Consider the following 15,926-nt stretch of genomic DNA (forward strand, 5'->3'; position numbering starts at 1 on the left):
ATGTTTCCTTAGGTAACCCAGGCTTTTCCCCCTTTTACCTGCCATTTGCAAAGAGCTTGTACTCTCTGACGAAAGGCCGCTTCCCGGTGTGGATCATCTCTCATGCTGGGTTTGCCTTGACTCCCAAAGATAAGAAGATTCTCACAGCATCAGAGGGTATGTCCTTCTTAACACCTTCTTGACTGACAGTGAATGGTATCCATGTTTCTAGAAAGCCTATCAGCATTCACGGTTCACAAGTGAATTCACCTCTGCTTGTGGTCTTAGACCCCAGATGCCACATTTTTATAATTTTAGAGCTAGTTTGTCTTTTGCAGATAATTTTCTTAAGGATTTGTAAACATCAACAATTTGAATATGAATCTCCCTCTTTACTTTCTAACTAGTTACCAGCCGTATAGTTATTGATAATGTGCGTCCAAAGTGGACTAGAAGAAATGCTGGAGGAAAAGAATGAAACATAGTCTTTAGAGATGCATTCTCCCTCCTAGTCAAAGAGTGATGTGTAACATGAGGGGTCGGCTTGTTGGGGTATCTGTCCTGCCCAGTACCTCACAGCCGGCAACTCCCAACGAAAATCACACACAGGACTCCATAAGGTTATAAACTGATTGCCCATTAGGTCAGGCTTCTTGTTAACCCTTGCAACTTATATTAATCCATTATCGTTATCTATGTTAGCCACATGGCTCCGTACCTTTCTCAGCTGGGCAAGTTACATGCTGCCTCTTCGGTGGTCTGCGCAGGATTGGCGGAGGGAGCTTCTGCTTCCAGAATACTCCCAGTTTCTTTTTTGCTCCACCCCTACTTCCTGTCTGGTTTTCCCACCTATACTGCCTGCCTGGCCAATCAGCGTTTTATTAAAATATGATTGACAGAATACAGACAATTCTCCCACACTAGTGGTGACTTGTCAGAATGCCCTGCTGATCTTGGAATCCACATTAGGGGTTAGAGGAGACTTGGTGATGTAATGGATGTCATAGTTTGAGCTGCAGTGGTAGAACACCATTGACTGAGTAACTTACAAGTAAATTTATTTCTCATAATTTTCTGCTTTCAGCTGGAGGGATATAGGGTTGGGAACTGTACCTAGAACTGTGTGGTGCTAGGAAAGTACCCCAACACTGACCACATCCTCAGCCCATGTGTCGTAATTTCTCAAGGCTGAAAGGTTCAAGGTGAAGACCCTGGGTAGATGGATACTGGGAAGGAGAGTCCACTCCCTCCTCATTGTGGGAAGAGTTCTTGAGATCCATACAGTAGCCCCATTAGAGTGCTTCCCAGAAAGGATTCAGACTCTAGTATTACCACATCTGTAGGTAAAGGGGGTGTAATCACTAGATCATCGATGGCATAGTGATGCCTGGGTGGGTCTGGGATGTGTGGGTGGAGGCGAGCAGGACTGACAGTAGAGCAGCATGGAAGGAGGCGAGGGTCAGGAGGGCTGTTGCTCTGCAGGCTCCCTGGAGAAGGGAGGGCGGGGCTTCTGTGTGCTAATGTGCCAGATGGTTTATCAGGGAAAGGAATGTTATTGTTTGTACGTTGCAAGCTACCTGTGTTTTACCCATAGAATTCTAGCGTGTTTACTTTCCTAAAGATCTTATAAATGAGGGGAAATACATAATTAAATTCCCAATAGATGTCAAACTCAAGAGTCTTCACTGTGGGGAGAGAGGAGCTTTACTGCTTGTTTCTTTCCTGGTCCTTACAGGTCTCTCTTTCTGTTTTAAAGATTCAGTAACATTTTACCTTTGTATTCTTTATGCTTATACATTTCTGATCCTTTTAGATATTAACATACAAATTTCAATACACAAACTTGTACTCTATGAATGATCTACATGGTACTCAAGGATAGTTTGATTATGTTTCTTTTTTAACTATGTACTCTGACCACCCTCCATCATATCAGATACAGTTGTTGTCTGATTTAAAATAATTGTCATTATGATTATGTATGTGAACTCTTCTGAGTACCTTGCATATTCACCTAACTTTTGGGAAGTGTTGCAGTTAGATAAGTAATATCAATTTATCTTGTTCATAACTTTACAGTTTATAGATGATCTCTTACTTCCAATGACTAATACATGATCTTATTCTTCTTTTGAAGTAAATATTGCATTTTTCAAATTAAAATTATATGTGCCTTTTATGTAAAATTTAGATGCTAAGTAAAACGTTTAAGAATTTCTGTTTTATAATTTAAAATTGAAAATGAATATTATAATGCTTTGTTTTGTTATGATCAAAAATTAACTTCAAGTAAAAATATTGGCATGTAAGCATTGAGAGACCAGATTCTTTGCTACTTCAATGTTGTGTAAGTCACCCAAGACTTACCCAGACTTAAATGCATGAGAACTGTCAGTTGGTGGGTGTTATCGTCAGTGATTTTTTTTGGTTATTATTATTATTATTTTTTATTTTTCGAGACAGGGTTTCTCTGAGTAACAGCCCTGGCTCTCCTGGAACTAGCTCTTGAAGACCAGGCTGACTTCAAATTCACTGAGATTCGCTTACCTGTGCTTCCCAAGTACTGGGATTAAAGGTGTGCACCACCATCCAGCCTTGTAATTATTTTTAAACCCCTTATAAAAATGTAATGATAAGCTGTGTATCCTAAACCTAAGTAATATACTTTTTTTTTCATAAAGATGCTTTACAACATTTATTTACTACTTCTTTCTGTTCAGAAATCGTAGTTGGCAAATATTATGCACTGAGGAAAGGACGTAGTGTAGAATTCTTCCACAATAAGTAATAAACTCCCAGTTTCATCTCTGATGTGTTGGGCTTGGAATCTACTGCTCCCCTCCTCACAGTAAGAAGTAAACTGGACAAACTGAAAATCCATGATTTTTCTTAGCTATGTCAGACACTCAAGACAGCAGGACCAATGCCATGTACAACCTCGGGAGATGGCTCCACCATGAAAGAACAGCTTACTCAAAATCTTAGGGAAACCTTAAGCCAGGAAAACACAGATGGGGGTTGCGGTGAATTGTGGAGCACAGGTGAAGCGCAGACTATGCAGAGAGTGAAATGGAAGCCCGCACTCTCTAGAGCTTTACCTCCAGGAGCTCCCTCTTCAGTTGTGAGTCAGTGTTGTGGCTGTGGTTGTAGATTGCTGCTTGTTTGGTTTTGCTTTTTAGATTTGTTTCATTATTTTATATGTGCGGTATGGTGCCTTCATGCACACTATATAAGCCCTTGATGTCTGAGGTGGGATTGGAGTCACAGGTGGTTGTGAGCCACCATGCGGATTCCGGGAATTGAACCCAGGTCCTTTGCAATACAAACAAGTGCTCCTTACCTTTGAGCCATCTCTCCAGCCGTGTTTGTTTATATTTTAAGACAAAGTCTCATGAAATAGCTCAAGCTGTCTTTAAACTTGCAATCCTCTGCCTCCACCTCTCTAGAGGTGGGGTGGTAGGAGTGTACCACCATGTTCAATTATAGTTTAGATTTTAAATGTCCCCAGAGTGTTCTGCTGAGGGACTGATCTCCAGTGCAGCAGTTTTCAGAGGTTAGGGTAGAGCCTATGGGAGGTGATTACGTCAGAAGGACTCTGACCTCATGAGTGAATCACTCCATTTAGGGATTCATAACGTAATGGGATCTTGGGAGGTGATAAACCATTTTGGAGTAAGTGGGTCATTGAGGTCATAACCTTGGAGGTTATTTTTTTTCCTTTCCTCTCTTTACTTCCCAGTCACCAGGAAGCCAACAGTTCTGTTCTGCCATTCCTTGCCTAGCCCAAAACCATAGGGCTACATAGCTATGGATTGAAACCTCTGAAACCATGAACTTATATCCATGGGATCTTTGTCATGGCAATAAAGCTAACACAGTAATTATCTGAGAATATCCCCCAGGTCTTCTGAGGAGGGAAGAGAAGAAATCATTTTGCAGCATTCCCAAAGAATTCTCAATAGCAAATGCTACTCTCCAGGGGATGAGACTCTGCCAGACCTTGTCTAACCTGAGGGAAGGCCAGGAGGTTAGAGATAGAGAAGAAAGTAATTAGAAAAATATTCTTTTTTTTTTTTTTTTTTTTTTCTTTTAGTAATTTTATTAAATTATAAAAAGTTTCCATTTACGCCCCTCCTCCCAACGCCCTCCCACTCCCCCCCTCCCTCTCCTCCTCCCTCTTTGTCCCCAAGGGAAGTCAGGGTCTCCTGCCCTGTGGGAAGTCCAAGTTCCTCCCCCCTCACTCCAGGTCCAGGAAGGTGAGCATCCAAACAGACTGGATCCCAAAAATCCAGTATATGCAGAGGAAACCAGTCCCAGTGTCATTGTCAATGGCTTCTCGGAAAGACTGCAGGCCAGCCACATTCAGAAAATCCAACCACATTCAGAGAATCTGGTTGGATCACATGCTCTTTCAGTCACGGTCCATCTGGCCTTGGTAAACTCTCATTAGATCCGACCCCTTGTATCAGTGGGTGATAGTATCCCTCGCAGTCCTTCGTCATTTTCTTCCTCCTTTTGCTCCTCGTTTGGAACTTGGGGGGCTCAGTTCGGTGCTCCAACGCGGGCCTCCATCTGTATCGTCATCCAACGCCAGGTGAGGGATCTATGGTGATAAGCAAAATATTCATCAGTATGGTCACGGGCCAAGGCTGGTTCAGGCACCCCCTCCTCTGTCCAGAGAACAATCTGGGGATCTCTCCTTGGACCTGGGATCCCATATATAATCAAGTTTCCTGTAAACTCTAATATGACTCCCTTAGTTGAAATATATTCTTCCCTGATCCCACATTCATCCTTCCTCCCTTCCCCCCATCCCGGTCAACCGAGCTTTCTCCCTTCCTCCCCTACTCCCTTCTCTCTAACCCTCTCCCCTTCCAACAACCCTCCCACCACCCCCCCCCCATGCACCCAAGGTTACCTGGGACTCTTGACTATTTCCTACCTCCTGGCGGATAGGTAAATAATCTTCATCAGGTTCGTCTTCTTATTTAGCTTCTCTAGGATCACGAATAATAGGCTCAAAGACCTTTAATTATGGTTAGAATCCACTTATGAGTGAATACATACCGTGTTCCTCTTTTTGGGTCTGGCTTACCTCACTCAGTAAAGCGTTTTCTATGTCCATCCATTTGCATGCAAAATTCAAGATGTCATTATTTTTTACCGCTGAGTAAAACTCTAATGTGTATATGTTCCACACCTTTTTTAACCATTCTTCTATTGAGGGGCACCTAGGCTGTTTCCAGGTTCTGGCTATTACAAATAGTGCTGCTATGAACATAGTTGAACAAACGCTTTTGTAGTATGTTTGGGCATCTCTAGGGTATATTCCCAAGAGAGGAATTGCTGGGTCCTGAGGGAGGTTGACTCCCAGTTTCCTGAGAAACCGCCACACTGATTTCCAAAGTGGCTGCACAAGTTTGCATTCCCACCAACAATGGATGAGTGTTCCCCTCATTCCACATCCCCTCCAGCATAGGCTATCATTGGTGTTTTTAACTTTAGCTATTCTGACAGGTGTAAGATGGTATCTCAAAGTGGTTTTGATTTGCATTTCCCTGATCGCTAAGGAGGTTGAGCATGACCTTAAGTGTCTTCTGGCCATTCGAAGTTCATCTGTTGTGAATTCTCTGTTCAGATCAGTACCCCATTTTTTAATTGGGTTAATTAGAGTTTTAGTGCCTAGTTTCTTGAGTTCTTTGTATATTCTGGAGATCAGACCTTTGTCTGATGAGGGGTTGGTGAAGATCTTCTCCCAGTCAGAAGGCAGCCTTTTTGTCTTACTGACAGTGTCCTTTGCTTTACAGAAGCTTCTCAGTTTCAGTAGATCCCATTTATTCATTGTTTCTCTTATTGTCTGTGCTGCTGGGGTCCTACTTAGGAAGAGGACTCCTGTGCCTATATCTTGTAGACTACTTCCCACTTTCTCTTCTATCAGGTTCAGAGTGGACGGATTAATGTTGATGTCTTTAATCCATTTGGACTTGATTTTTGTGCATGGTGATAGATATGGATCTACTTTCATTTTTTTACAGGTTGACATCCAGTTATGCCAGCACCATTTGTTAAAGATGCTTTCCTTCTTCCATTGTATACCTTTAGCTCCCTTGTCAAAAATTAGGTGCTCATAGGTTTGTGGGTTAATATCCGGGTCTTCTATTCGATTCCAAAGGTCGATTTCTCTGTTCTTATGCCAATACCAAGCTGTTTTCAATACTGTAGCTCTATAATAGAGTTTGAAGTCAGGGATGGTAATGCCTCCTGAAGTTCCTTTATTGTATAAGATTGTTTTGGCTATCCTGGGTTTTTTGTTTTTCCATATAAACTTGATTAATGTTCTCTCAAGGTCTGTAAAGAAGTTTGATGGGATTTTGATGGGGATTGCATTGAATCTATAGATTGCTTTTGGTAGAATTGCCATTTTTACTATGTTGATTCTCCCAATCCAAGAGCAGGGGAGGTCTTTCCATTTTCTGGTATCCTCCTCAATTTCTTTCTTCAAAGACTTAAAGTTTTTGTCAAATAGGTCTTTCACTTCCTTGGTTAGAGTAACCCCAAGATATTTTATGCTATTTGTGGCTATCATGAAAGGTGATGTTTCTCTGATTTCCCTCTCTGCTTCTTTATCCTTTGTGTATAGGAAGGCCACTGATTTTTTGGAGTTGATCTTGTATCCTGCCACGTTACTAAAGGTGTTTATCAGCTGTAGGAGTTCTTTGATAGAGTTTTTGGGGTCACTTATGTAAACTATCATATCGTCAGCAAATAACGAAAGTTTGACTTCATCCTTTCCAATTTGAATCCCCTTGATCTCCTTATGTTGTCTTATTGCTATTGCTAGAACTTCAAGCACTATATTGAAGAGGTATGGAGAGAGTGGACAGCCTTGTCGCGTTCCTGATTTTAGTGGAAAGGCTTTGAGTTTCTCTCCATTCAGTTTGATGTTAGCTGTCGGCTTGCTGTATATTGCTTTTATTATATTTAGGTATGATCCTTGTATCCCCAGTCTCTCCAACACCTTTATCATAAATGGGTGTTGAATTTTGTCAAATGCTTTTTCAGCATCTAGTGAGATGATCATATGGTTTTTTTCTTTCAGTTTATTTATATGATGGATTACATTGATAGATTTGCGAATGTTGAACCAGCCCTGCATCTCTGGAATGAAGCCGACTTGATCATAATGGATAATTTTTCTAATGTGCTCTTGGATACGGTTTGCCAGTATTTTATTGAGAATTTTCGCGTCAATGTTCATGAGTGAGATTGGCCTGTAATTCTCTTTCTTGGTTGTGTCTTTGTGTGGTTTTGGAATTAGAGTAACTGTAGCTTCATAAAAGGAGTTAGGCAATGACTCTTCTGTTTCTATATTGTGGAATACGTCAAGGAGTATAGGTATTAGCTCTTCCTGGAAGTTCTGGTAGAATTCTGCATTGAAACCATCTGGTCCTGGGCTTTTTTTGGTAGGGAGATTTTTGATAACAGCTTCTAATTCTTCGCGACTAACAGGTCTATTTAGATTGTTCACCTGTTCTTGGTTCAACTTTGGTATATGGTACTTATCTAAAAAAATGTCCATTTCTTTTACATTTTCCAACTTTGTGGCATATAAACTTTCGTAGTAAGATCTAATGATTCTCTGAATTTCCTCTGTGTCTGTGGTTATGTCCCCCTTTTCATTTCTGATCCTATTAATTTGCACGTTCTCTCTCTGCCGTTTGATTAGTTTGGATAGGGGTTTGTCAATCTTGTTGATTTTCTCCAAGAACCAGCTTTTTGATTCATTGATTCTTTGGATTGTTTTCTCTGTTTCTATTTTGTTGATTTCAGCCCTCAGTTTGATTATTTCCAGTCTTCTACTCCTCCTGGGTGAATCAGCTTCTCTTTTTTCTAGAGCTTCCAAGTGTGCTGTTAGGTCTCCAATGTGTGCTTTCTCCGTTTTCTTTATTTGGGCACCTATTGCTATGAACTTTCCTCTTAGCACTGCTTTCATAGTGTCCCATAGGTTTGAGTATGTTGTGTCTTTGTTTTCATTAAATTCAAGGAAGTCTTTAATTTCTTTCTTAATTTCGTCCTTGACCCAGGGGTGATTTAGTAGTTGACTGTTCAACTTCCATGAGTTTGTTGACTTCCTGGGGTTAGCATTGTTGTTGAATTCTAATTTTAATCCATGGTGATCTGACAAGACACATGTGGTTACTAATATTTTTTTGTATCTGTGGAAGTTTGCTTTGTTACCGAGTATGTGGTCAATCTTCGAGAAGGTTCCATGAACTACAGAGAAGAAGGTATATTCTTTCCTATTTGGGTGGAGTGTTCTATAGATGTCTGTTAAGTCCATTTGATTCAATACCTCCAATAAATCTCTTAATTCTCTGTTTGGTTTCTGTGTGATTGACCTGTCCATTGGTGAGAGAGGAGTGTTGAAGTCTCCTACTATTAGTGTGTGTGGTTTGATGACTGCCTTGAGTTCTAGAAGAGTTTGTTTTATATAAGTGGGTGCCTTTATATTAGGGGCATAGATATTCAGGATTGAGACTTCTTCCTGATGAGTTGTTCCTGTTATGAGTATGAAATGTCCATCTCCATCTTTTCTGATTGATTTTAGTTTGAAGTCGATTTTGTTAGATATTAGAATGGCCACACCCGCTTGTTTCTTAGGTCCATTTGCTTGGAAAACCTTTTCCCAACCCTTTACTCTGAGTAGGTGTCTGTCTTTGTGGTTGAGGTGTGTTTCTTGTAAACAGCAGAATATTGGATCCTGTTTTCGTATCCAATCTCTAAGTCTGTGCCTCTTTATAGGTGAATTGAGTCCATTGATATTAAGAGATATTAATGACCAGTGGTTGTTGACTCGAGTCATTTTTTTTTTTTTTTTTTAGGTAGTAGAGTGTATGTGTTTTCCTTCTTTGGGTTGTGCTAGTGAAGGGTCGCTAGATGTCTGAGTTATTGTAGTCAGTGTTGGCAATGTTGGATTCCTTGGGATGTAATTTTCCTTCTAATATTCTCTGTAAGGCTGGATTAGTAGTTACGTATTGTTTAAATTTGTTTTTATCCTGGAATATTTTGTTTTCTCCGTTGATAGTGAATGAAAGCTTGGCTGGGTATATTAATCTGGGCTTGCATCCATGGTCCCTTAGTTTCTGCAGTACCTCTATCCAGGACCTTCTGGCTTTCATGGTTTCCATAGAGAAGTCTGGTGTAAGTCTGATAGGTTTACCTTTATAGGTTACTTGACCTTTTTCCTTTGCAGCTCTTAATATCCTTTCTTTAATCTGAATGCTTTGTGTTTTGATTATTATATGGCGAGGGGATGTTTTTTTCTGATCCAGTCTATTCGGTGTTCTGTATGCTTCTTGCACCTTCATAGGAATATCACTCTTTAGGATGGGAAAGTTTTCTTCTATAATTTTGTTGAATATATTTTCTGGACCTTTGGACTGCAATTCTTCTCCTTCTTCTACTCCTATTATTCTTAGATTTGGTTTTTTTATTATGTCCCATATTTCCTGAATGTTTTGTGATGAGAATTTGTTGGATTTGCTGTTTTCTTTGGTCAGGGCATTTATTTTCTCTATGGTGTCTTCATAATCTGAGATTCGTTCTTCTATCTCTTGTATTCTATTGGTTATGCTTGTTCCTGAAGTCTCTGTTTGTTTACCTAGATTTTCCATATCCAGCCGGTCCTCGGTTTGTGTTTTCTTCACTGCCTCCATTTCAGTTTTCAATTCTTGAACTGATTCCATTACCTGTTTGATTATTTTTTCTTGGTTTCCCAGGGTATCATTTACGAATTTACTTATTTCTTCAAACTTTTTGTTATATTTGTCTTCCATTTCTTTACTCATTTCTTCCATCTTTTTGTTATATTTCTCTTCTATTTCTTTAAGTGAGTTATTCATACCCTGTTTAAGAGACTCTATTGCTTTTATAATGACACTGTTTTCCACTTCTTCCGGTATAGGGTGTTCAAGTCCTTCTGTCATAAGATCGCTGGGATCTGGTGTTTTCGTGTTGTTTTTCAGATTGTTGGAGGAATTCTTGCCTTGGCGCCTGCCCATCTCTTCCTTCAGATGCTCTCCAATGGCTCTTCCCTCCGCTGGGTCTTTTGCTACTGGATTAATGCCCCTTGCTATCCAGGAATCACTTTGCCTGCAGCCTTAGGTTGCTGCAGGCGGGCTTTAGAACAAAGGGATTTCCGCCCCTTTGCACTCACCGCCTGTACATACCGCGGTGCCCACCCCGGCTGAGATGGAGGAATTTAAGCCCCGAAAAAAGGAGAGGGGAGGGTATGGGTTCCAGGCAGAAAGCTGGGATGGCGTTGCAGGAGAGAGGGATTAGCTGGGGAAGCTGCCCCTTTGGAGTAGTCAGGGAGATAAGGGTGGCGGGAGTATTGTGTGTTCCCTAACCGGCCTTGTGTGGCGGTCAGGAACAATACACTTACCCCTCCACAGGAACAGAGCCCCTCGCTGGTCAGAGGTGCCCCTGCCTGCAGTCTTGGCTTGCTGCAGGCCGGCTTTTGGAACAAAGGGACTCCAGCCCCTTTGCACTCACCGCCTAACCTGGCCCGCGGTGCCCACCCCGGCTGAGATGGAGGAATTTAAGCCCCGAAAAAAGGAGAGGGGAGGGTATGGGTTCCAGGCAGAAAGCTGGGATGGCGTTGCAGGAGAGAGGGATTAGCTGGGGAAGCTGCCCCTTTGGAGTAGTCAGGGAGATAAGGGTGGCGGGAGTATTGTGTGTTCCCTAACCGGCCTTGTGTGGCGGTCAGGAACAATACACTTACCCCTCCACAGGAACAGAGCCCTTCGCTGGTCAGAGGTGCCCCTGCCTGCAGTCTTGGCTTGCTGCAGGCCGGCTTTTGGAACAAAGGGACTCCAGCCCCTTTGCACTCACCGCCTAACCTGGCCCGCGGTGCCCACCCCGGCTGAGATGGAGGAATTTAAGCCCCGAAAAATGGAGAGGGGAGGGTATGGGTTCCAGGCAGAAAGCTGGGATGGCGTTGCAGGAGAGAGGGATTAGCTGGGGAAGCTGCCCCTTTGGAGTAGTCAGGGAGATAAGGGTGGTGGGAGTATTGTGTGTTCCCTAACCGGCCTTGTGTGGCGGTCAGGAACAATACACTTACCCCTCCACAGGAACAGAGCCCCTCGCTGGTCAGAGGTGCCCCTGCCTGCAGTCTTGGCTTGCTGCAGGCCGGCTTTTGGAACAAAGGGACTCCAGCCCCTTTGCACTCACCGCCTAAGCTGGCCCGCGGTGCCCACCCCGGCTGAGATGGAGGAATTTAAGCCCCGAAAAAAGGAGAGGGGAGGGTATGGGTTCCAGGCAGAAAGCTGGGATGGCGTTGCAGGAGAGAGGGATTAGCTGGGGAAGCTGCCCCTTTGGAGTAGTCAGGGAGATAAGGGTGGTGGGAGTATTGTGTGTTCCCTAACCGGCCTTGTGTGGCGGTCAGGAACAATACACTTACCCCTCCACAGGAACAGAGCCCCTCGCTGGTCAGAGGTGCCCCTGCCTGCAGTCTTGGCTTGCTGCAGGCGGGCTTTTGGAACAAAGGGACTCCAGCCCCTTTGCACTCACCGCCTAAGCTGGCCCGCGGTGCCCACCCCGGCTGAGATGGAGGAATTTAAGCCCCGAAAAAAGGAGAGGGGAGGGTATGGGTTCCAGGCAGAAAGCTGGGATGGCGTTGCAGGAGAGAGGGATTAGCTGGGGAAGCTGCCCCTTTGGAGTAGTCAGGGAGATAAGGGTGGCGGGAGTATTGTGTGTTCCCTAACCGGCCTTGTGTGGCGGTCAGGAACAATACACTTACCCCTCCACAGGAACAGAGCCCCTCGCTGGTCAGAGGTGCCCCTGCCTGCAGTCTTGGCTTGCTGCAGGCCGGCTTTTGGAACAAAGGGACTCCAGCCCCTTTGCACTCACCGCCAAACCTGGCCCGCGGTCTAGAAAAATATTCTTATGAACATGGCACAGAGTCTCAGCCTCGCCCCCTCCATGACATTAAGTATAAGGTCATAGATCACTTTACTCCTATATTTTACCCCGTGTCAATAGACTGCTAATATAACAAAGGTGTGTGCACTGCAAGACACAGGAGCAGATCAGGAGCTCTTAGGGGAAACCAACTGCGAGAAGGGTGAAAAAGCAAAGACGTGGAGGGAACCAAAGCCTCTGACGGATATTAAATGTAGCTCAGGTCCTGGCCACCTTGACATTGAGCTTCATGCAAGGATCTGTTTCCCTCAGTTCCTAGAACTGGCACATCATGTCCAACTTCGGTCAAAGTTACAAGGCTTTGTAAAGACAAGAAAAAGTCAAGAAGACTAAACAAACTGTGACTCCTAACCAAACTCAGATGTGCCTAGTGCCAATTCTCAGACTCTCAGATAGAGAATTTAAAATAAACGTGACTGTCACTATTGAGACCCCAGTGAGAGCTGTAACACACTGCAGAGGATGGGAACCCCTGGCAGCTGGGAGCTCTTTAAGGAATCAGAAGGAAGTATTACAATACTGCAACAAAATGAAGACTGGCTTCCTGGGCTTGTCTTTAGACCTCATGCAGCTAAGGAAAGGATCTGTGGAATTGAAAGTAGGCCAGAAGAAATTTCCCAAGCTGAAATGCAAGTAGAAAAAAAACATAATGTTTTTAAAGAACAGAATATCCAAGAACTATGGACAGTCTCAAAGGTGTGACATCCGCATAATTACAATACCAGAGAATAGAGAGAATGGAGCCAGAATAATGGAAGCCCTTAAGTCAAATAATAAAACTCAGATTCAGGAAACGTGGAGTACACTGAACAGGATAAATACTCAAAATCTTTGCCCTTGTGTTCACCATATTGAAATTACAGGGAACCAAAGGCAAATAGAAGCCTTGAAAGAAGACAACGATGAGACTTCCAGAGCCTTCTTGTCGGATATAAAGAGGGGAATAAAGTAAAATACTTAAGTATGAAAGAAAAATATCAGCAACCTAGAGTTCTGTGTCTAATTTAATTACCCTTGGAAGTAAAGGATGAGTAAAGACTTTGTAGACAGAAGCTGGGGAGACCTTTTGCTTTAGCTCTGCCCTAGGAAAGAAGACTGGAGATAGAAAATCAGAGCTATAGCAAGAATGGAAAGGTGTGGTTAGAGCGATGGCTGACCAGTTTAGAGGACTCTCTGCTCTTCAGAGGACCAGAGCTCAGTTCCTCACACCCATGTCGCATAGGTCACAGCCACCTGTAACTCTGCTTCCAGAGCATCCAACACCTTCTCTGGTCTCTGGACACCTGTATTTGTATGTGTGCATATACGCATACACACACACACACACACACACACACACACACACACACGTATGCACACACGTACCGGTATGCACGTTCACACACAAACACTCGTGGACAAGCCAAACCCATACACACATGTACACACCCATGTGGACCCAAACATGCACACACATACATACATGCATACATACCACACATACATACATGCACGCACAAACATAGGTACACTCATGCACACATATACATATATACATGCACACACACACAAATTAAAAATATAAAAGAGAAAAGCTAGGAAGAAGAAATAAATAAAAGCTTTAAAGTTCATTATTCTAAATTTACCTAATGACTGCTCAGATTAATTAGTGATGATAATGTGTGGATAAGTGGTCTGAGTCTTGGCAATGGTTTAAAGGATGAACCAGAACAAATACTATTATGACAATGTTATATAACATACATGAACTGAAGGCAAAGTAATATACTGTTACTTGGACTTAGATTAAGTTCTGCAAATTCTAGGGCAACCACTAAAAGCTTTTTGAAGAAATATGGGTACTATGATAAAATGAGAAAATGGGATGATTAAATATGCTTAATCAAGACTAGAAAAAGTTAAAAGAAAGAAAGAAAGGGGGAAGGCAAATGTATCAAATAGAAAGCACTTAGAGTAGCTGCCAAGGTGGCTCAGCAGCTAAGAGCACTCACTGCCCTTGCAGAGGACCCAAGTTGGGCAGCTCACAGCCATCTGTAACTCCTTCTCCAGGGAAACCAATGCACTTTTATGGTCTCCCCAGGCACCTGCACTCAATGCACATACCTGCACTTAGACATTCACATGACACATAATTATTTTAAAAATCACTTATAAGTTTTATACAATCATTTATCTATTGTATTAGTAATCAGTTTGACAATGAATACTTCAAAAGACAGTCTATTGGAGTACATAAAAGTAAGGCCTAACTCTTTACTGTCTACAAGAAACTTTACGTGTAAGAGACTAGTTAATCCCTAATGAAAATTATCTGTCCCATAGCTCAAACTTCTGAGTGATAGGCAGCTATCATGTCTTATCTTGGAGCAGCATGTAATATAGGGAGAATTCTTAATTGTAGCAACAGCAGCTGTCACGGTAGCCGTCAAATATGTTCTAATATCAGAAGCAAATAGACAGAACATGAGTTGCAACTTTAAAGTGAAAACAGACATGAAGGGTCACATATGATTCGTGTTCTCAAACTTTGGCATGTCTCAAAGTTACCCAAAGGTTTATTAGAATAAGTATACACCCAGATGCACTGATCAGTAGATGTGGGCACCACCTGAGAGTCTGCATTTCTAGCAAGTTCCCAACAGTGTTTGTGCTGCTGCTCCTAGGACCCCATCTTCCAGAACTTGGCCATGGATTCTTCCCTACCATGCACTAGTGCCCCACATAAGTGAAACGTGTATGTATGTTGTGAGTCAGAATTTAGGAAATACATTTGTTTTTTAAAATGATTTTTGCTTATTTATAACTTTACTTGAATGCTTATTGTTTGGATTGTTCTATACTTAATAATGTGTTAATAACTTAGCAGTTAGTCTGAGCTCTTTGCTACCTAATGGGAACAGTGCCATCTAGAGGCCCAGAGGCCAGCGAACGGTGAAGGGGGTGAAAGGGCAGTCTGCCATCACTTAGGATTTATGATCAAGTAGACAATGATAGGTGGTACTGCAGGAGAATTAATAGAGATGCCCATGTCCACTTTCCGAGGTGACTTTCCATCTGTACCCCAAGTATCCCAAAAGTTCTATGAGGCCGAGTGTAGCCATGGGCCTTACATCCTACGTTACCTATTAGAGGTTGTGCTTTACAAATGGGGGCCATAAGATGGGTCAGTGCAGGCAGGACAGGGACATCGTTCCCGTGCAGGGTTATCACCCTAAGTACAGGTGCCTGACGTGCACTTTATGGTTTGGAAAACACAGAATGAGCGAGAGAGTGTGAGCTATAGCAGCGCAGCAGCATGCTTTGCCTCATGTGAGCATGCGTTACAACTATGAGCAGTTGGGAATGATATTCCTGTTATAGCACATTGACAGAATCGTAAAGTGGATATAATGACAAAACATAATAACAGCTGTTCTCTGATGATTCAAGAAAGACGAATGAAACACAATTTTAACAACTTGGGAGTTTAAATTCTCTTGCTTTGACTTACTGGAGTCCGCATACTCGGTGGCAAATTTATTATCAAATACTTCAGGTCCTTTGTTCAAAACACATGAAGCACAAGATAAATATTATACCGGTTCAACTGTAGCAGATGAAATATTACCAGTCTTTCAATTAATGATGAATTTAGCCTGTGCAGTTATAAAGAAACAAAACCACACCCAGTAGTCCTCCAGATAGAGGGAGAAACTGCTTGGAGGAGTTCCCTCTTCCCAGGACAGTGACTAGCAGAAGAACATTGAAGAAAGACAAGCCCAAAGGTGGGGACAGTCCAGCCGCTGCTCACAGCCACTAGGAACGCAATGTTTTCACGTTAAAGTGCAGAGCTGGAGAGGGGTCTGGAAATGGAGCACATGGTTACAGTCTTGGGGCAGAGAAGACTGGGGAGCCTCGTTCATACTGCAGAGTTTTGAATGAGAGATGCTTAGGAAGTGAACTCAAGGCAAGTATCCCTAAATCAG

At 42.6% G+C, this 15,926-nt stretch overlaps 1 protein-coding gene across 3 annotated transcripts in view; it reads left to right on the plus strand.

The window, feature by feature from the left end:
• Ldah (lipid droplet associated hydrolase) overlaps positions 1-15,926 on the plus strand; it is a 79,622-nt gene that overhangs the window by 16,949 nt on the left and 46,747 nt on the right. For all 3 annotated transcript variants that reach the window (XM_087907253.1, XM_087907254.1, XM_087907255.1), the window contains exon 3: positions 13-156. In XM_087907253.1, the coding sequence (XP_087763379.1) occupies positions 13-156 (144 nt within the window). The remainder of the gene's footprint in view (positions 1-12; positions 157-15,926) is intronic.

This window comes from Myodes glareolus, chromosome 6, assembly GCF_982192425.1.
Source record: "Myodes glareolus chromosome 6, mMyoGla1.1, whole genome shotgun sequence".
Classification (NCBI taxonomy): domain Eukaryota; kingdom Metazoa; phylum Chordata; class Mammalia; order Rodentia; family Cricetidae; genus Myodes; species Myodes glareolus.